The 20,977-nt window shown below is 41.3% G+C and overlaps 1 protein-coding gene and 1 long non-coding RNA gene across 4 annotated transcripts; both read right to left on the reverse strand.

Annotated features, from left to right (window-relative positions):
- Nucleotides 1–1,108: 1,108 nt before the first annotated feature.
- On the reverse strand, nucleotides 1,109–16,922 carry LOC135096702 (uncharacterized). The gene is made up of 4 exons (XR_010264940.1): nucleotides 16,904–16,922; nucleotides 12,816–12,944; nucleotides 1,411–1,610; nucleotides 1,109–1,303 (listed from the first exon to the last, which is right to left on the reverse strand). It is a non-coding gene; the product is annotated as an uncharacterized LOC135096702 (long non-coding RNA).
- A 926-nt stretch (nucleotides 16,923–17,848) lies between these two features.
- Nucleotides 17,849–20,971, reverse strand: LOC135096731 (uncharacterized). Of its 3 annotated transcripts, XR_010264973.1 has the most exons (5): nucleotides 20,830–20,971; nucleotides 20,398–20,530; nucleotides 19,366–19,550; nucleotides 18,932–19,052; nucleotides 17,849–18,545 (listed from the first exon to the last, which is right to left on the reverse strand). XR_010264973.1 is itself a non-coding variant. In XM_063998465.1 (4 exons), the coding sequence occupies exons 1-4, from the start codon at nucleotides 20,960–20,962 to the stop codon at nucleotides 18,361–18,363; spliced, it is 636 nt and encodes a 211-aa protein (XP_063854535.1). In that variant the 5' UTR covers nucleotides 20,963–20,971; the 3' UTR covers nucleotides 17,849–18,360. The 3 variants fall into 3 exon arrangements, 2 of the variants coding, with proteins under 2 accessions (XP_063854535.1, XP_063854536.1); XM_063998465.1 differs by lacking the exon at nucleotides 18,932–19,052; XM_063998466.1 differs by lacking the exons at nucleotides 18,932–19,052; nucleotides 19,366–19,550.
- Nucleotides 20,972–20,977: the final 6 nt, after the last annotated feature.

A 20,977-nucleotide genomic window follows, 5' to 3' on the forward strand; every position in this document is an offset into this window, starting at 1 on the left:
GCTGGCTGGCTGACTGACTGACTTTTTGGCTGGCTGGCTGACTGACTGACTGACTGACTGACTGACTGACTGACTGACTGACTGACCAACCGACTTTGACTGACTGACTGACTGACTGACTGACTGACTGACTGGCTGGCTGGCTGGCTGGCTGGCTGGCTGGCTGACTGACTGATTGACTTTGGCTAGCTGGGTGGCTGGCTGGCTGGCTGGCTGTCACCACCACCTAGCCTAACCTAACAAAACTAAATTAACCTAACCCCTCAAAAAAATGGACCTTTCTTTCTTTTTTTTTTTATTAGACTTTTGTTGCCCTTGGTTGGTGTCCCTTGTACATTAAAAACAAACAAACCTAACCAAACCGTGTGTGTGTGTGTGTGTGTGTGTGTGTGTGTGTGTGTGTGTGTGTGTGTGTGTGTGTGTGTGTGTGTGTGTGTGTGTGTGTGTGTGTGTGTGTGTGTGTGTGTGTACACAGGTGACCACATGTGTATGGGAAGCTGCATTTCTTGGTGTGGCATGAACAGCCTCATCTCATTGGCTGTGTTGTCTGAGTCCTTGCTGTGTTGTATGTGCTGTGCTTGTCCCTCTCGTTTCCACGCCTTCTCTCTCTCTCTCTCTCTCTCTCTCTCTCTCTCTCTCTCTCTCTCTCTCTCTCTCTCTCTCCTCACCTCACCACAGACAGCCCACAGCCCCACAGTATGTACCCCACAGTATGTTTACGAACCCCACAGTGACTCCCCACAGCCCCTCATCAATAAGTGTCCCCCTTACACACACACAGCATTACATATACAAACGATGCATCTTGTACAGTGCCTAGAATAAAGAATGGACACACAAAATGGACAGGCTTCGTTTTGTTCCGTCCTGCGTGAATGTGGCGAGGCTCAACGTGTGCAGGTGAACAGTGAAGAGTGTATTAGATGCACGACTCAAAGATATGGAAGCTTACACACGAAGTACAGGACACAGCTTGATGATGAGTACGGTGAGTCAAGTATTAGGAGTCAAAATGCTCCACTTTGAACTGACCTACAACAAGGAGTAAGCTTGTAAAGGGGAAGACATTTGCCAACACAATAAACACACGGAAAAATTAATCTAAATAAAAGATTAAACAATTATATATATGCCAACACTAAATAAAGAATAAATGAAGACTAAGCAAAGCAAATTAATCTGACTGCTAATAAACAAACCAACACAGTATATTTAAACACTATCATGGAAGATACTGAAGCTGTGTGCTGTCTTCCTGCAGCACTGGTCAGCTCCTGTGCCACCAGCTTCACAGCACCACCCTCTGTCAAAAAATAAATCAATTAATAAATGTTGCAAACTATCTGATGTCAAATAATATTGTGGGCTTGTACAGAGATGTGTCAACAACAACAACAACAACAACACCACCTTAACATGGTGAAGCAACAAGAGGCCACAGGTCACAGGCAGGGTGGCCAGGCCAAGACTTTACCCCCCCAAGGCCCCGCCACACAGACTGCTGCCTCCACTGGCATCTTCCACGCACACTTTGCTGCGGCCTCCCAACACATCACTGTCGGCAGCATAGGGCTTGCTGCCACACTCGCTTCACAACTCCAGCCAGCTCACTGCAGGGCAAAGACACGACGGCACTTCAAGTCTTCTCATTAACTAAGTGACACTAAGCATTTCAAATATTTTCACATTTTCACTGGGATCTGACACAAACCTACCATTTAAAAATAAATAGAATTTGGCTGTTAGATAGAGTGGTAAATGACTGCAGTAATTCCAGACTGATTGCAAGTGGTGAGTCAGTAGAGTACTTAAAAGATTAGACACATTTATGGACAGGGCTGATAGGTGGATGTAGGTAGGTATGCCACATGCAGGCCTTGTGTTTCCTTAGGCAGTAACACGTAAAGAATTTTATATCACGTGGGAAACTATAGGGAAACACGAGGCCTACATGTGGCATACCTACCTACATCCACCAATTAGCCCTATCCATAAATGTGTCCAATCTTTTAAGTACTCTACTGACTCACCACTTGCAACCATTCTGGAATTATTCCAGTCATCTACCACTCTATCTAAAAGCCAAATTCTACAGGAAAATCCCTCTCATCCAGCATTCGAGTATCCGGCAGCTTCAAGTATCTGGCACATTTTTCCCCGAGCCTTAAAATCAATAAAAAATCAATGTGTACTCATAAAATCGATTAAATTATGATTAATTATGAGGAAGGCACAACCCCCGAGTTCCAAAAACAGTTTAATGTTAAGGATGCGATATTCATGGCTTCACTTGCTTGGCTAGACGTTAAAAGGCAAACATTGATACGATGTTGGCGCAAATTGTACCCTTTGATGATGTGTGATGATGAGGATGAGTTTGAAGGGTTTGTAGGTGGCATGAAAAATTCGGTGGTGAGCGAGCTGTGGGAAATGGGGGGAAATGTGCAACTTAAAGTGACAGATGAAGCGTTACAGGAATGGGTGGACGTGGACGAAAATCAGGCCCTAAAGCTCCGTACACATTATGTATCATGATGCGCATCGTGTTGAATGGATGTGTTGAAAAAGTTGTTTTTCAACACGAAAGCGCATCACCAACGTGTTGCTGGGTCGGCTCGATTTTCAAATTGCAGCTCACTGAGCTCAGTGATGCATGACCAGTCAGAGCGATAGGACGTCCGGTCACGCTCCGCTCCAGCGCCGATGGCTCTCCAATCTCCACCACCCGCCATACCCTTTGAGTGGACAAGGGCCAACACCCAACATTTCATTGAATTGCTCAAGGAACATCCATCTGTTTGGAACATCAAGTCCAAGCAGTATAAAATGAGAAGCGTCAGAAGTGCAAGCTTGGAAACAATAAAAGAAAGCGTAGTGTAGCCTCCAGACGAGCTCCTGGTGATATGCTGTCCCGAAAGCTGGTGTCCTGCTTACAAATGTAGGGTTCAATTTTTGTCAGCAATTTATAGAATGCAGGGATTGACATTCTTGTGTAATTTTCGAAGTCTGTTGGATTTTCGACCTGTAGCTCCATAAATATTTGATTGAAGCTTCCCTTCAGATGTCGCCGAGAAAGCCATTGCTTACACCACAAGGCTCTACGTTTCTTCCTCCTCAAAAGTTTCTTTTTTGCTGCACACAGAGCAACTACACTCCATAGTAGAGTCTCCTGGCAGATTCCATCATCGGCGCACATCCTCCCCGCATGAAAGTTGAACTGTCACTGAGCAGCTGGCGCGCGAGAAATTGCCGAGAACAATGTGAGCAGTGATGCAGTACAGTTTGGCCGCTAATTTTTTTCAACACCACTACTGCATCACGTGGCTGATACATGATGCATAATGTGTACGAGGCTTAACATTCACTCTCACAGACGAGGAAGTTATCAACGCTGTAGTAGAAGATCATTTAGAGAAAATTAGTGATGATAGTGATGATGATGATGATGATTATGAGCCTAAAGTAACTTGAGAACAGGCTGCAAAACACATAGCTGGCTTTGTCAGGTTTGCTGAGCAGTGCACATACATGTCAACCCGAGATGTTATGACCCTTCACTGCATTGAGAATGAGTTTTTGCTGCAAAGAAGAAGGAGCTGCAAACAAGGAGACATTAGAAACTATTTTAAAGTAGCTTGTAAGGGAAAAGAAGTGGGGCAAACAAGTACAGAATCTGATGATGTTGATGACCCGGAGGGTGTTGAAGGAGAGGTGTGGGGAGCGAAAAAGTGTCACAAACACTCGTACATTTTCATATCTTCATTGTATGCTATACATGTTGGCTAATATTGAGTAAAGCAAATAAGTGTATATGTACTTTATTTTTGTAACCCATCAACTTATTTATAAGAGGAAAGTATTAAAGAGAATGTTAGTACAGTAGTATTGTGTGTTGGTGAGTGTGAGGTGGCAGCGCGGGTGGCAACTCATGGCACGGCGATCAGCTGATCTCTGTTATAATAAGATGCGTGAGTGTAGGGTGGTGTTTGTGGACATAATTTCACTTCTATTCAAGTATCCGGCATGTCGGCAGTCCCATTGATACCGGATAAGAGGGATTTTACTGTATTTCTTTTTAACTGAATTTTATGAAGCTTGAGGCAATGACAAAGTCCTATTCTATTTAGCCTTCAGGATTTTGTTTGTATCACCCTTGTTACATCCATCATACTTTCTGTTATGACTTCTCCTCAAAAGAGGAGAAAGTCATAACAAATTTAGTTTGTCAGAACAAACTAAATTTGAGTAAAATAAAACATATAGAGGATTCTACATTTGAGTATATCTGTATTAGTGACCACTGTACCTAACTGGAACTCCCAAACTATGTAGTATTAGTTAATCAATTTATAATTTTAACAGCATTACTTGGATCCACAATTAAGAGGCACAGACAAGATATAGCCTCAAGTGGTGCTTTTTGACTTTCTTCTTTCTTTCTTTGAGAACAATTGCCACATTTACTTACTGATGTATATTTGTAAGTGATGGTTTTCATGTGACTAATCTACATTTATGGTGGAGAGAGAGAGAGAGAGAGAGAGAGAGAGAGAGAGAGAGAGAGAGAGAGAGAGAGAGAGAGAGAGAGAGAGAGAGAGAGCCTTACCACCAAATATTTTGCCTCCTTTCTCAGAAATCTTCCACACAACCACCTTGCATATCAGTTGAAATTAATGTAATTTTTGGTATAGTTTTTAATTCCACATACCACATCAACACCAGGCTGAACTGTGAGCTCCTGGGCTTGCTTACCATCCACATTATGTCTTTATAGTCTTATGAGGTGATGCGAGAGAGGAAGCAGAACACACACACACACACACACACACACACACACACACACACACACACACACACACACACACACACACACACAGATAACACTGCCTGACTGAGACACACACACCCTTGTATCTCTCACCTACTTCTTTACATAAAATACTGCAAGAGAGAGAATAATAGCTGCACTAATGATTTATACCTCCACACCACTCCGCTTCCTGCCTATCTGCCCGCTCCCTCCCCTCCACACACTGTCCAGGCGATGGATGTTTTTAAGAGAATACTTAAATTTAAACCAAGATCCACCACACCCACTGACCTTCCTATAAAAATTTACAAGGAATTTGCTGTAGAGCTAGCAACACCGCTATGCTCCATAATAAACGCCTCACTCTCCCAACACTCTTGCCCCGCGGACTGGAAGACATCTTATGTCACTCCCATCCCCAAAACTTCCAGTCCTCAGTCACTCAATGACCTCAGGCCAGTCTCTATCACCCCCATCCCTAGCCTTATTTGTGAAGATTTTGTATATGACTGGGCATACACCAAAATTTGTAACACCGTGGATATCAGACAATTCGGAAATATTAAAGCCACCTCCACCTCACATTACCTGACCAGCTTCCTTGAATTCATCCACAGCCACCTGGACAAGCGAAACACCTCTCTAGCTGTTGCTTTTGTCGACTTCAAAAAAGCCTTTGATCTAGTTGATCACACTGTTGTCATCAGCAAGGCAGTAAGTCTGGGTCTCCCTCCTAATCTGATAGCGTGGCTAGCCGACTTCCTCACAGGGAGACGTCAGGCCGTTCGCTATCAGGGCTCTGTCTCTAATTTCCAACAGCTGACATGTGGAGTCCCCCAGGGGACCAAGATGGGTCCTCTATGCTTCCTCCTCCTCATCAACGACGCCCTCACCGACACCCCCCATCGCTGGAAGTATGTGGACGACTGCACCGTGGGCGTCCCAGTTTCCAACAAGAACCCGGACTACTCGCCACTGCAAGCAATTCTGGAGCGACTGCAGACGTGGACAGAGGAGAGCAGGATGACCATCAACCACAGCAAAACTGTGGTGATGCATTTCTGTACCTCCTCTGTACCAGTGCCCCCTCCCCGGCTCACAGTGGGCCCTCACCCCCTCCAGGTGGTCCAATGTGCCAAGCTTCTCGGAGTCACGGTGGACGACCAGCTGACCTGGAAGCAGCATGTAGCCAGCACCGTGAGATCAGCTACCTACAGGCTGTACATGCTGCGCAGACTCAGGTCGCTGGGGACGCCGACAGATGAGTTAAGGGGGGTGTACCTCACCTTCATCCTCCCCAAACTCATGTACGCCTCCCCAGCGTGGTCCTCCTCCCTCACACACACTCAACAGCTACAGCTAGAGAGTGTGCAGAAAAGGGCGTGCAGGGTCATCCTTGGCCCTGCATACACCACCTATGAAGAAGCCCTGACCACCCTGAGTCTGTCCAGAATATCCACCAGGCACCGAGAGGCTCTGGAGAAGTTTGGGAAGGGACTACTGCATCATCCGCGTCTTCAGAGACATGCTGCCGCCCGACGCGCCTCGCCCTGTCCGTGCCACCAGACACCACAACAAAATAACGCCCCTGAAGGCGCCGCGCACGGACCGGTACAGACTCAGTGCGATTCCCACCATGGTGCGAGCCATCAATCAATAGTATTTCCCTCCTAGATTAGTCTTACCGTTAGGATTAATGTTAAGTTTTTCCCCATCCCCTATGTACATTTTCAGTTTGTCAACTGCCTAAATAATAAACCGTTTATTATTATTATTATTATTATAAATAAATAAATTAATTAATAAATATAGAGGGAATTTATTGCACAGCTGGCAAGGAGGTGAAGTCTGTTGTCATACTGTGTTGCAACCAATTGGAAGAAAAATATAAAATATCATAGATTACACTTTTTTTTTTTTTTGCAGATATTTTTTGATTGACAGAATAATTTCCTAAAACTTGCTTCCATTTAGAATTTTGTTTTATTTGGGGAAAGATCAGGTAGGGAGGTGTGTTTTTAACCTGTGCTGGAGACAATGAGGGTCTGGTGGCTTTTAAAGGATGTTTTAAAGGGTTTGCTAGTTGAAATTAAACAGGATAGAAGAGTGTAAGATAAGGGACCCTTTTGACTCTTCTATGTTCCTAAACCACAGCAAAACTCCCTTAAAACACCTTGAAACACTGCCTTGCTAACTTAAAACCTAAGCAATTCAAAAACACAAGAAAACAAACTAAACACTTAAAAATACATCTTTATAAATTCCATTAAACTTTCCTATATGTTTAACAACCTAAAAATACCAAAATGAACCCCAAAACTCAAAATAAAACAAAGACCCTTGCAAACACTAAAACACCAATAAATATCCCAAAACACACCTAAACACACCTAAACACACTCACAGAATGACCTCAAGCACATCCACACACCCCAAAACACACTGAACACACTCTGCCCTATTCAAAACACCCCCAAACACAGTTACCCATTAATAAAACACACAAACACACACTGAAACACATCCAGACACACTCAAAACACCATTGTATCCTCACAAGCACTTAAAACACTGTCAAAAACACATACAAGATCAGAGAGAGAGAGAGAAAGAGAGAGAGAGAGAGAGAGAGAGAGAGAGAGAGAGAGAGAGAGAGAGAGAGAGAGAGAGAGAGAGAGAGAGAGAGTCATGAAAAATTTCCTGCTTGGCCCTAGAAGTAAGGTCATAAGATGCCATAGAAATACTGGTAATGTTAAAATAAAAGGAAAAAAGTAACAAAAATAAAATGAAGCCCAAAATTACAAGAAAAAAAAAAAAGGAAATTAAAACTACAAATTAATCCCTAAAGGACAGGTGGCATCTATGACTGCCCTACATTTTGTGGGCTTAATTTCAAATTTTTGCACAACTTTTTGAGCCTGTGAACATCCTTTCCTCACCACAGTGTCTCCCTCTGAGCCTCAGTGTGCTGCGAACCACTGTGATGGCTACAGGGGAAAATAATCACCCCTCTTCCTCTGATTCCTCAGACATCCACATAAGGGAAAATTTGCTCCAAAATAACCTCTTAGTGAAAATACTACTGGCAGAGGGTTGCAAGTTACTTCCCCAAGTGTAGAAAGTGGTTTTACCAGAGAAAATAAAATAATAATAGACTGTGTTCCACTCGTATACATCTTCCCACCTGTCACAATTACATTTTTTCTTGTGTGTTATAAGTGACAGACAACAATACTATTTTCTTTAGTGTTTCTACAAAATTATAGATTTAGACATTCACGCGAGTGAGTGACCGAGAGATACTGGTGAGGGAAGCAGATAAAGTAGGCATGGGCACCCCCCCCCCACTGCAAGCTGGGGCCCAGCCAAGCCACCACATGGCATGCAACCATCTGAATGAACACAGGCTGAGGCTGAGAAAACACTGCAAGTTACTTCACTTCACCACAGACACACCACATCAACTAGAGGGTTCCAGTTTGCGGGAGATTGAAGAGGAAGGATTGATAAGTGTGATGCTATTACGTTTTAAACAATCGGTCAAGGCAGAGTTGAGAAATTGTTGATGGAATATGAACTATTTTTGAAGTGTCTCATATATATATATATATATATATATATATATATATATATATATATATATATATATATATATATATATATATATATATATATATATATATATATATATATATAAAAACACACACACACACACACACAAATAGAAGAAATACATTGTTTTGAAGATTACAAGAAAGCTGAGACCTTTAAAAAGTAATATTAGGAATTTAGGATGACAGTAAGATGACAAAAAAACATTACTGTCACATGGAAACACACACACACACACACACACACACACACACACACACACACACACACACACACACACACACACACACACACACACACACACACACACACACAGCCTTCCCCAGCTCTCCCATGCCCACAGAGGTCTGTGCATGCCTTGGACACAGAGAAGGGCACCATCAATGTGTACACCATCTCTACCATCCTGAGAATGACAGGTGGCAGGGTGAGATAAGGAGATAGAGAGATAGACATGTATACATACTTTCATTCATTCATTCATTTCATTTTCATTCACTCCTCCTCCTCCTCCTCCTCCTTGTGCAGGCTCTGGTGCACTCTAGTTTGAGGAGTTCTTTGGCCGCCAAGTTCCTTATTGAAGGCGATGAGGAGTCGCTGGAGGAGGTGAAGGAAATTTTCTGTATCTACAACAAGCAAGGTAAGGATTCGCTGTTCATCTTTGACCCATGTTTGGAAACCCTTCACTCTCTCACCACTGTTTTCCAAGACTACAGAGGTGATCAGCTGGGTTGTCATGACTTTCTGCTGCTGCATCATTTCACACCCACACACACCACCCCTCACCCCTCACCCCTCACCCATATTTAAACCTTAGAAAACAACTGTAAATTGAGGGAGTTAGTGGAAACAGAAGAGAGAGGGAGGAAGAGGAAGAGAAGATACTGTTACTCCTTGCATAATGGAGACTAAGAGAAGGAGAGGGAGGAGATAGGTGGAGGAAAAAAAAAAGAGGAATGGGGGAGGGGTGTACCAGGCACCTCACATCATGTAACAATAGTGAAAATAAAAGGGAGGTGGTAGAGGGCGGTGCACCTCACACAAGTCCAGAGAAGCAAGGGGACGCCATCACACAATCCGTCACCACCACCACACCGCAGCAACGGGTGGTGAGTGTATTACTATAACAACAATGAAAGTTGAGAGGTTAGTGTCAATATTCATCCTGTGCTAACACCACCACTAGTCTGTCATCACAAAATCCCCATCACTCACCACAAACACACCACCATTCACCACAAACACACCACCATTTACCACAAACAGACCACCATTCACCACAAACACACCACCATTCACCACAAACACCCCATCACTCACCACAAACACACCATCACTCATCACAAACACACCACAATTCACCACAATCACTCAGGGCTGGAAAAACACACATTTAAAAAAAACCCAACTTTTTTTTTTTTATTATTTTGGAAGGTTTATTGTTTTTTGTTTATTCTTCATATTTTTATGTAAATCAGTTTAAATAAGGAATTAAAAAGTAATCTAAAATAAAACAAAAGGTATGAAGTGTTTTTTTTTTATGTAGAAGGGACTGGCCAACAGCAAAAAAATAAATAAATAAAAATAAATAAATAAATAAATAAATAAAAATAAAATGAAATAAAATGAATAAATAAATAAATAAATAAATAAGTAGGTAAATAGATAAATAAAATAAAATAAAAAAAATATATAAAAAATATAAAAAATTTCCAGCAAGAAGGAAAGGTAGATGTTGACAGACAGAGCTGAAAGAGTTTGACTAGGCAAGGTGCAAGCACGGAGGCACAGTTTCGGAGAACAATAGGAGGGACCCCATCAGGTCCATAAGCCTTCTGAGGGTTTAGGCCGGTGAGGGCATAAAAAACATCATTGCGAAGAATTTTAATATGTGGCATGAAGTAGTCAGAGGGTGGAGGAGAGGGAGGAACAAGCCCAGAATCGTCCAAGGTAGGGTTTTTAGCAAAGGTTTGAGCGAAGAGTTCAGCTTTAGAAATGGATGTGATAGCAGTGGTGCCATCTGGTTGAAATAGAAGAGGGAAAGAAGAAGCAAAGTTATTGGAGATATTTTTGGCTAGATGCCAGAAGTCACGAGGGGAGTTAGATCTTGAAAGGTTTTGACATTTTCTGTTAATGAAGGAGTTTTTGGCTAGTTAGAGAACAAACTTGGCATGGTTCTGGGCAGAAATATAAAGTGCATGAGATTCTGGTGATGGAAGGCTTAAGTACCTTTTGTGGGCCACCTTTCTATCATGTATAGCACGAGAACAAGCTGTGTTGAACCAAGGTTTAGAAGGTTTAGGACGAGAAAAAGAGTGAGGCAACCGGCCAACTTGTGTGAAGAAATGCTTGTCAGTGTGACTGACTGACTAACTGACTGGCTGACTGACTGGCTGACTGAATGGCGGAATGACTGACTGACTGACTGATTGGCTGACTGACTGACTGACTGACTGACTGGCTGGATCGGTGACTGACTGACTAACTGACTGGCTGACTGACTGGCTGACTGAATGGCGGAATGACTGACTGACTGACTGACTGACTGACTGGCTGGATCGGTGACTGACTGACTAACTGACTGGCTGACTGACTGGCTGACTGAATGGCGGAATGACTGACTGACTGACTGACTGACTGGCGGAATGACTGACTGACTGACTGACTGACTGACTGGCTGGATGGGTGACTGACTGACTGACTGGCTGGATCGGTGACTGACTGACTAACTGACTGGCTGACTGACTGGCTGACTGAATGGTGGAATGACTGACTGACTGACTGACTGACTGGCGGAATGACTGACTGACTGACTGACTGACTGACTGGCTGGATGGGTGACTGACTGACTGACTGGCTGACTGACTGATTAATTGGCCGACTGACTGGCTGACTGACTGACTGATTGGCTGAGTGGACTGACTGACTGACTGACTGGTTAACTGACTGACTGATTGGCTGACTGACTGGCTGATTGGCTGACTGACTGAATGACAGGCTGGCTGACTGTCTGATTGGCTGGCTGGCTGGCTGACTGACTGACTGACTGGCAGAGTGACTGACTGACTGACTAGCTGGCTGACTGACTGACTGACTGGCTTACTGGCTGACTGACTGACTGGCTGGTTGGCTGGCAGACTGACTGACTGGCTTACTGACTAACTGACTGACTGACTGACTGACTGACTGACTGACTGGCTGGTTGGCTGGCAGACTGACTGACTAACTGACTGTCTGGTTGGCTGGCTGAATGACTGACTGAATGACTGACTGGCTGGATGGCTGGCTGGCTAACTGGCTGACTGACTGACTGGCTGGCTGGCTGACTGACTGACTGACTGACTGACTGACTGACTGACTGACTGGATGGCTGGCTGGCTGGCTGGCTGGCTGAATGAATGACTGACTGACTGACTGACTGACTGACTGACTGGCTGGCTGGCTGGCTGGCTGGCTGGCTGGCTGGCTGAATGAATGACTGACTGACTGACTGGCTTACTGGCTGGCTGACTGACTGACTGGCTGACTAAATGACTGATTGGCTGGCTAGCTGGCTGGCTGGCTGGCTGGCTGGATGGCTGGCTGACTGACTGACCGACTGGCTGACTGACTGACTGACTGGCTGGTTGGGGGGCTGACTGACTGATTAACTGACTGTCTGGCTGGCTGGCTGAATGACTGACTGGCTGGCTAAATGGCTATCTGGCTGGCTGGCTGGCTGGCTGGCTGGCTGGCTGACTGACTGAATGAATGACTGACTCTCTCTCTCTCTCTCTCTCTCTCTCTCTCTCTCACTTTAAAACTACACTAATACTACTTAAATATACTTACAAATATTCAGTATATATTGTTAAGTGTGAAATTTGTAGTATTTAAGTGAATCAATAGTAGTAGTAGCAGCAGCAGCAGCAATGGCAGGTGATAGTGGTGGTGGTGGTGGTGGTGACTAATAGTAATAGTAGTAGTTTGAATAATAACCTCAGTGGAGGACCCAGCGGCCATGTTGCCTTAATTATTACTTCGTGACACTAAAACCAGGCAATGGCGGATATATCTGACCAGAGGATATGGAAGCTAGACAAGTGACTCTAGCTTGTGACATGTTAGGCTTACAATAAGTGAGAGACGAAGCAAATAATGACTGAAAACACTGACGCCCTGTGCCTGTACCTCAGCTGACAGCTTGTTTACATATTGACGACTCTTCAATATTCGCCTAAATTTCCAGACTCAGACGTAAATAAAACCTAAAGATAAATAAATAACCCCAAAAAATACCTAAATAACGAACAAAAACCTTAATAAACTGCTACAAGACACTACAGGTAGGAGGAAGGTGATGTTGGGAAGGCAGTAAGGCTGACTGAGGGTATGCTGGCACCGCAGGGCTCACCTTACGTACTCATGGCTCTCTGGTGCTGCGTGGCGGTGCTTGGTACAGGGAGAAGCTGCCGGGAATACGGAAACACTTATCACCAGAGTGCGTGGGGCAAGACTGACCAGCGCCGGCCAAAACACTCACCTTGCAGGGTTGCCAGATTTTTCAGAGCAAAAGATGCCAAAGTGTTTCCAATAAAGTGCCAAATAGCACAAAATAGTGCCAAACTTTATAACTCATAAAATATGTATATATATATATATATATATATATATATATATATATATATATATATATATATATATATATATATATATATATATATATATATATATATATATATATATATATATATATATATATATATATATATATATACTACACACACACACAGATTGAGACGGGACAATACGAGCTTAGCTCATCTCCCATGTCACAACACACACACACACACACACACACTATATTGCAGATGGTCTGACAAAAGTTAACTGAATAATTACTTGAACACTGTTGCAGGTAATTATATACAAAACTGCCTATTATAAAACAGCCAGAAAACACCTGCAATATATCGTGGTAACTAGGGTAACATTCCAAACAAGAACATATTTAAAAAAAAATCTTTATTACTAGCCAAATGGTTATGTGCAAAGTTACAAAAATAGTTAATTCATAAATTTACAATGTTTACCCATAATAATCTTCATAGAGATAGATAATATATATTTTTACTTGTACATGTACATTTTCAAGATGAACCAATCTAGGCACTCCGTTCACATTAGGCTAATTATTGATCTTAAAGTTATAATGAAAGACCATTCCCTATATCTCCACATTTCCACAAAACATTCTAAATAAAGCATATGTAATTATTTGGCATTAATTGTTCTTTTAATAGTAATGAGATCATTCCTTACAGCCCCACATTGGCACACAACACTCAAAATAAAGCATATATATATATTCTTATAATATTAATGAGATAATTCCTTAAAGCCCAACATTGCCACACAACACTCAAAATAAAGCATACCATAGACTAGGAGCATACAAATCTATTTGGCATTAACTGTTCTTATAATAGTAATGAGATAATTCCTTAAAGCCCAACATTGCCACACAACACTCAAAATATAAATCTATTTGGCATTAATTGTTCTTATAATAGTAATGAGATAATTCCTTAAAACCCAACATTGCCACACATCACTCAAAATATAAATCTATTTGGCATTAACTGTTCTTATAATAGTAATGAGATAATTCCTTAAAGCCCAACATTGCCACACAACACTCAAAATATAAATCTATTTGGCATTAATTGTTCTTATAATAGTAATGAGATAATTCCTTAAAACCCAACATTGCCACACATCACTCAAAATATAAATCTATTTGGCATTAACTGTTCTTATAATAGTAATGAGATAATTCCTTAAAGCCCAACATTGCCACACAACACTCAAAATATAAATCTAGTTGGCATTAATTGTTCTTATAATAGTAATGAGATAATTCCTTAAAGCCCAACATTGCCACATATCACTCAAAATATAGCATATAAATCTATTTGGCATTAATTATTCTTATAATAGCAATGAGATAATTCCTTGAAGCCCAACATTGCCAAACAACACTCAAAATACAAATATATTTGGCATTAATTGTTCTCTAATAGTAATGAGACCATTCCTCACAGCTCCACACATTCACTCAACACTCAAAATAAAGCATAAGAAACCATTTGGCATTAATTGTTCTCTAATAGTAATGAGATCACTGAAATATCACAATTCAAACATATTCAGTTATGTCGTCTTCGTCCATGTCATCACCATCATTGTTTTTGTTATATATATCTGAATTAAATAACTTGAGCATTTCCTGAGATGGGACAAAATCTTTACAACACAATCCTCTAAATTGAAGGTGACATCTGATCCTACAAATTGCATCTAACATCTTTGTTCTCATTCTATTTCTCAATTTAGATTTTACATTAGTTACATGGGAAAATATTCTCTCTACAATTGCATTGCTAGCTGGAGTAACCAGAGAAGAAAGTGCCCACTTTGATAATTCCTGGAATGGGTTTTCACCCATTCCATTTTGAAAAGATTTAATCCCCACCCAGAACTTCACCGAGTCCATTGGAATAGTGCCACTGAAAACACTTTCCTCTCTCCAGTTCACAATTATTAAATTTCTGTACTGCTGCTCAATTTTTTCCATTTCATCTGATTTCAAAAGCTTAATGAATGGCAGGTCCAGGAACACTGGCCTAGCCACCTGATTTAAGACCACTGATGGATGCAAATTACTTAAATGTTTAAAGGTATTTCTGGAAGGGGGCAGTCTTGCCTCTAACTGCTCCACAGCATCCGTGATGAAGCTATGGCAACGGTTCTTAACTTCTATCACCTTTTCAATGACTTCACTTTGAGGATTCTTTTTCAAATATAAACTTGCTTCCTGTGCAAAGCGTGCTCCAAAGTCTGCTTGATTTTGGTGCAACTTGTCACCTTTTGGCGACACAATTCTTGATTTCATTGATCTATGTAATAAATTTAATTCACTTTCCATATTTTGAGGATCAAGATCAGTTCCTTGAAAAAAAGCATTGACTCTTTCAAAATCCAAGACAATTGGAGAAGCACACAGGAAGTAAAGCTTATTTATGTCATCCCCTAGCATCTCTCTTATCATTCTGGCCTTGAATTTAGCCTCTTGGCCACAATTCTGCTCAGCACAAAGGAAATAGCCATGCAGCTCATCCCAGTTACTGAGAATTTTGCTCATAACTTTTCCTCTTACCAGCCATCTTGTAGCAGATGGTTGCTGAAATGGAGCTGGTAGTCCTTTCCTTTCATCGTCTGGGTTCATGATGTTGAAGAGAGTCTTGTAAGACTCTCTCCGAAGAGAGCTTTTGGAGAACCATTTCGGAATTTCAGATAAGAGGAACCCCAGGTTAGATGGCAATTTATTGAAAGAATGCTGTATACTAAGGGCAAGGGAGTGACAAATGCACCTCATTAGCACACAGTTCGGTGACTCCTCTTGTATTCGTGTCCATACAGAATTATTATGTCCTACCATGACGGATGCACCATCACTTGCAAATCCTATACAGTTGCTTAAGCTTTGACCAATGTCTTGCACTGATGTCTTAATCTTATCAAACAAAACTGCACCTGTTGCTTCAGTCACTGGTACAAGTCCTACTAGTTCTGTCATAATTTTTTTTTCCTTTTTGCTGAAGTAGCGAACAACTATGCATAAATGTTTTTCTGTACTAATGTCAGTTGATTCATCAACTAGCACAGCAAACTTTTCACCTTTGATATCATTCCTTAACTCCTGTTTAAAGGCAGGTGAGACTACTTCAGTGACCAATTTGCTGCATTTTGTCCGGTGCAATGATATTTTCCCAAGTGTACTTCCTTTTCCATGTTTTTTCATTATTTCACCAAGGTGGTCAATTGATTTAATAGAGCAATGACAAGATATTGCACCTGCCAACTCCAATTCAGTTTTTTTAACATCCTCACTTGGACCACTGGGGTAAACAGTAATAGGCTTTGTGGTTCTAATAACAGATTGTTTCATTTTGTGCTTCTCCGTCTGCTCATGCTTTTGAATAATGGAGAGTCTTGGTTTTAAATTGCAGAAGCATAGCTTGCAATATGCATCGCCTCGGCCATCTGGTGCTTCCTTCACCCACAAGAAGGTTCTTTCCCACTCACACTTGTAGTTTCTCTGGCTGTCGTAGAAACCTTTCCACTTCGGCATTGTGATGGTACCTGTAAAACATTTGGCTTTTTTTAACTTAATCTAACCGAACCTAACCTATGCTAAGCGGTAAATTATACAGATTGCGCTGTTTGTTGATGTTTTCATTTCTTCCATCAGTAATGATGGTGCTAACAATGCATTAGGCATTTCGAAATTTCAGAAAAATGGCTAGTGAATGATTTTTATCGAAAAATGCCAAAAAAGTGCCAAGATGCCAACTTGATTTTTTGGATGCCAAACGCATTGAAAAAGTGCCAAATTTATAGATTTTGGCACCAAAAGTGCCAATCTGGCAACCCTGTCACCTTGCCAAGCGCCACCTGTCTCTGCTCCACCAACACACACACAAAAGTTAACATGTTATAAAATAATAATTCAAATTATATAAATATCCTCACTTCCTCACTGCCGATTCCCCACTGAACACCTCCTAAGTGATTATGATTCCAAATTTCACTCACTGCTGCACCGTGTCACCGCAGCAAACATGCGAACCCGTGCAGGATAGGCTTAACTAAAATGCTTCTACTCTCTCTCTCTCTCTCTCTCTCTCTCTCTCTCCTAACGATTGTTTCCCAAAGCCACAAAGATGATTAAAAGGGTTTTCAATAGCGTTTCGCTTATTAATAATATAGAAATGTTCGTAATCTGTCAGTAGAACCGTAAAAACATAATTAAAAACCTGTCACTTCGACTAGGGCCTTTTAAAATGCGTGTTTCTCTTGTTAGTAATCTAGAAATGTTATTAATCTGTCACCAGAACAGTAAAGACACGCTTGAAAACCTATGTAATTACTGAGAGAGAGAGAGAGAGAGAGAGAGAGAGAGAGAGAGAGAGAGAGAGAGAGAGAGAGAGAGAGAGAGAGAGAGAGAGACCCTGCACACACCCAAACGCATAAAAAAAAAAAAAACCCACACACTCAAATGCCCTCAAAAGACCCAGCACATACTCAAAACATCCCCCCTCACTCTCAAATACACTCAAAAGACCCTGCACACACCCAAACGCACCCATAGCACCCCCACGCACACTCAAATACACTCAAAAGACCCCACACACACACACAAACGCACCCAAACACCCCCCCACACACACACACTCAAATACATTAAATACATTCAAAATTCTCATAATGGAAAGTGTTGAAATAATTAGTGGAATTTTCTCTCTCTCTCTCTCTCTCTCTCTCTCTCTCTCTCTCTCTCTCTCTCTCTCTCTCTCTCTCTCTCGGTGGGATTAAAAGCAGTAATAATCTTAATATTTATTGTCACCCCTGGCATGAACAAGTAACAGAAAACGGGAATAAAGATGAAATAAGTTTCCATTATAAAAAAAAGATAAATAAATAAATAAATAAATAAAAAAAAACGGACGGAAAATAAAAGTAAATAAATAAATAAATGATCCTTGCAAGTACATAGACACACTTAAATCGAAGAAATGAAAAATAATTGAAAAATATATATAAAAGTAAATATTCCCATTATGAAAATGAACGAAAAAAATAAAGAAAATAAATAAATGGTCTTAAAAAATAAAGATAAATAAATGAACTGAATATAAAATCGAAAGAAATTGATAAAAAAAAATGTAAACAAATATAGGTAAAATTCAACATTCCATAATAAAAAAACGAACGAAAAATAGAGAAAAGAAAATAACCGTTAAAATAATAAATAAATAAATAAATTGAATATATAACGAAAGAAAATTAAAATATATCCTCTCTCTCTCTCTCTCTCTCTCTCTCTCTCTCTCTCTCTACAAGGTGAGCGTATCTCTCTCTAAGGTGTTGACAAGGGCGGCGAGGTAGGGCCCAGTCACGCCTGCCCTCTGTAAGCCCTGTATTGCATTGTCACGTGCCGCGCCTCCTCCTCCGTTAACTTCCAGCCCAATCTTAGCGAAGCCTGCTAAACTCCCGCCCACTTCCAGCCCCGCCGCTACTTCTGTTGGGATAATAGCGGTTGTAGTGGTGGTGGTAGTGGTAGGTAGTGGTGGTGGTAGTGGTGGTGATAGGGAGAGGAGGAGGATGACGAATAGGAGGGAGGAGGAGGAGGGCCGTACTAGTAATAGTAGTAGTAGTAGTAGTAGTAGTAGTAGTAGTAGTAGTAGTAGTAGTAGTAGTAGTAGTAGTAGAAATAACGAGAAAATTATAAGAATGATAATAATAGCAATGATAATAACGATAATAATAATAATAATAATAATAATAATAATAATAATAATAATAATAATAATAATAATAAAAACAACAACAACAACAACAACAACAACAATAACTACTACTACTACTACAACTACTACTACTACTACTACTACTACTACTACTTACGTGCCGGTGAGAGGCCAATGGGGGTAGCGAGGGAATGGGGGGAGACGGGGGATGCCAGGACCCCCTCCATAACCCCCGCCAGCCTCCTCCAGACTACGCCCTCCCGCCCCCCCACCACCGCCTGAGAGAGAGAGAGAGAGAGAGAGAGAGAGAGAGAGAGAGAGAGAGAGAGAGAGAGAGAGAGTGTTAATATTTGGTATTATTCTACTACTACTACTACTACTCTTCCTCCTAATCTTCCTCTTCTTCCTCCTCCTCCTCCTCCTCCTCTTCCTACTAAAGCAAACCTCCTCCTCTTCCTCTTCCTACTCCTCCCCCACTCGTCTTCCTCTTCCTTATCCTCAATCTTCTCTTCCTCCTCCTTCTCTTGCTTCTCATCATCATCATCATCATCATCTTGCACCACCACCACCACCACCACCACCACCACTAACCTTTGCCAGTAGTTGTATGTGCGCGGCAGCCTGGGCTTCCCCGTGGGCAGGCAGTAGCAGGGGAGGGCGTGGTAGTAACCTCCTTGATAACTTCCCCAACACCCCGTTCACCTCCTCCATACCAAACACAGCACCCACCAGTATTACAACGCCCCCCCGCGTGTACTCGGCTAAAGGCGCGGACCCTGTGGTGGTAGTAGTGATGGTGGTAATGGTGGTGGTGGTGGTGGTGGTGGTGGTGGTGGGTCTGGTGTTTGTGTGCGTGTGTGTTTTGTAGTGGTAGTTGTAGTAGTAGTGATAGTAGTAGTAGTAGTAGTAGTAGTAGTAGTAGTAGTAATAGTAGTAGTAGTAGTAGTTGTAGTAGTAGTTGTTGTAATAGTAAAATAATAATAATAATAATAATAATAATAATAATAATAATAATAATAATAATAATAATAATGATAATAATAATAATAATAATAATAATAATAGCAGAGAGAGAGAGAGAGAGTTGTTTGATAAATTCATTGCGCACAAGGCAGGCGTCAGACTATACATACGATCAAAAAACAGAAGTTTACAGAACAATAGGAGTAGAACAATGAGAACAACAATAACAATAACAATAACAAGAACAAGAACAAGAACAATAACCAAAAACAAGACTAGTTAGAACAGTAACAACAGAAAATAAATAACAAAAAATAAATAAATAATAATAATAATAATAATAATAATAATAATAATATGGAAAATCAATAAAAAAAGAAAATGATATAAATAAATAATATAATAAAGAAGGAAATGAAACAAAGAAATAGATGAAGAAATAAAGAAAACAAGAAATCAATAAACATAATAGAATAAAAAAAAGAATTAATAAAAAATAAACAACAAAATAAAAGATTAGTACAACTGTGAAAAACTAGCAATGCTAAAGGCAAAGGCTGGCAGAACAGAGAGAGAGAGAGAGAGAGAGAGAGACGAACAACACCACCAACACCACCACCACCACCCCCCCACAACAACAACAACAACAACAACACTAACCTGTCCACCAGCTGGTCAAAGGTCTCTTCTTTGCTGGAGGAGGAGGAGGAGGAGGAGGGAGGGAGGGGTACGATCAGGGCTGCCACACCACAAGTGGGCAGGATGGCGCTGTTCTGGAGGGTCGCCTGGCTCACTGGGAGAGGTGGAGGGGGTAATATTAAGCTTTTCTTTCTCTCTATCGCAAGAAATAAGCTTTTTCCTGATCCTGGTATTAAATTTAAGCTTCCTCTCTTCTGGTAGCTTAAAATACTTAAAACAGCTTAATATACGCTAGGCTAACTTTAAAACTCTCAATTTAAGCCTTTTTTCGGCATTACTACTGTATTTTAAGCTTTCTCCCTCCTTTCACAAAAACTAAAAATCTCAAAATAACATTACAACAACCTACAAACACTTACAACTGCCTTGAAACACTAAAAAACGGATTGTCACCTCGTATCTTGAAGCCTCGGTCCAAATATTCAGTGAAGGATGGTCTGACCAGAGAAGCGCTCAGTATTAGAGGAATTTTCTGCATTTCCTTCACCTCCAGGCCACCCTCCTTCACTGCCCCTCCTTCAGGCATCCCCAAGGCTCCTTC

This window comes from Scylla paramamosain, unplaced genomic scaffold, assembly GCF_035594125.1.
Source record: "Scylla paramamosain isolate STU-SP2022 unplaced genomic scaffold, ASM3559412v1 Contig6, whole genome shotgun sequence".
Classification (NCBI taxonomy): Eukaryota; Metazoa; Arthropoda; class Malacostraca; order Decapoda; family Portunidae; genus Scylla; species Scylla paramamosain.

Coding starts and splice junctions, on each gene's coding strand:
- LOC135096731 (XM_063998465.1), bottom strand. CDS start 20,962: ATGCCTGAAGGAGGGGCAGTGAAGGAGGGTGGCCTGGAGGTGAAGGAA. Junction 19,551..20,397: donor TTTGACCAGCTGGTGGACAG/GTTAGTGTTGTT, acceptor CTACCACCACAG/GGTCCGCGCCTTTAGCCGAG. Junction 18,546..19,365: donor ACATACAACTACTGGCAAAG/GTTAGTGGTGGT, acceptor TTATCCCAACAG/AAGTAGCGGCGGGGCTGGAA.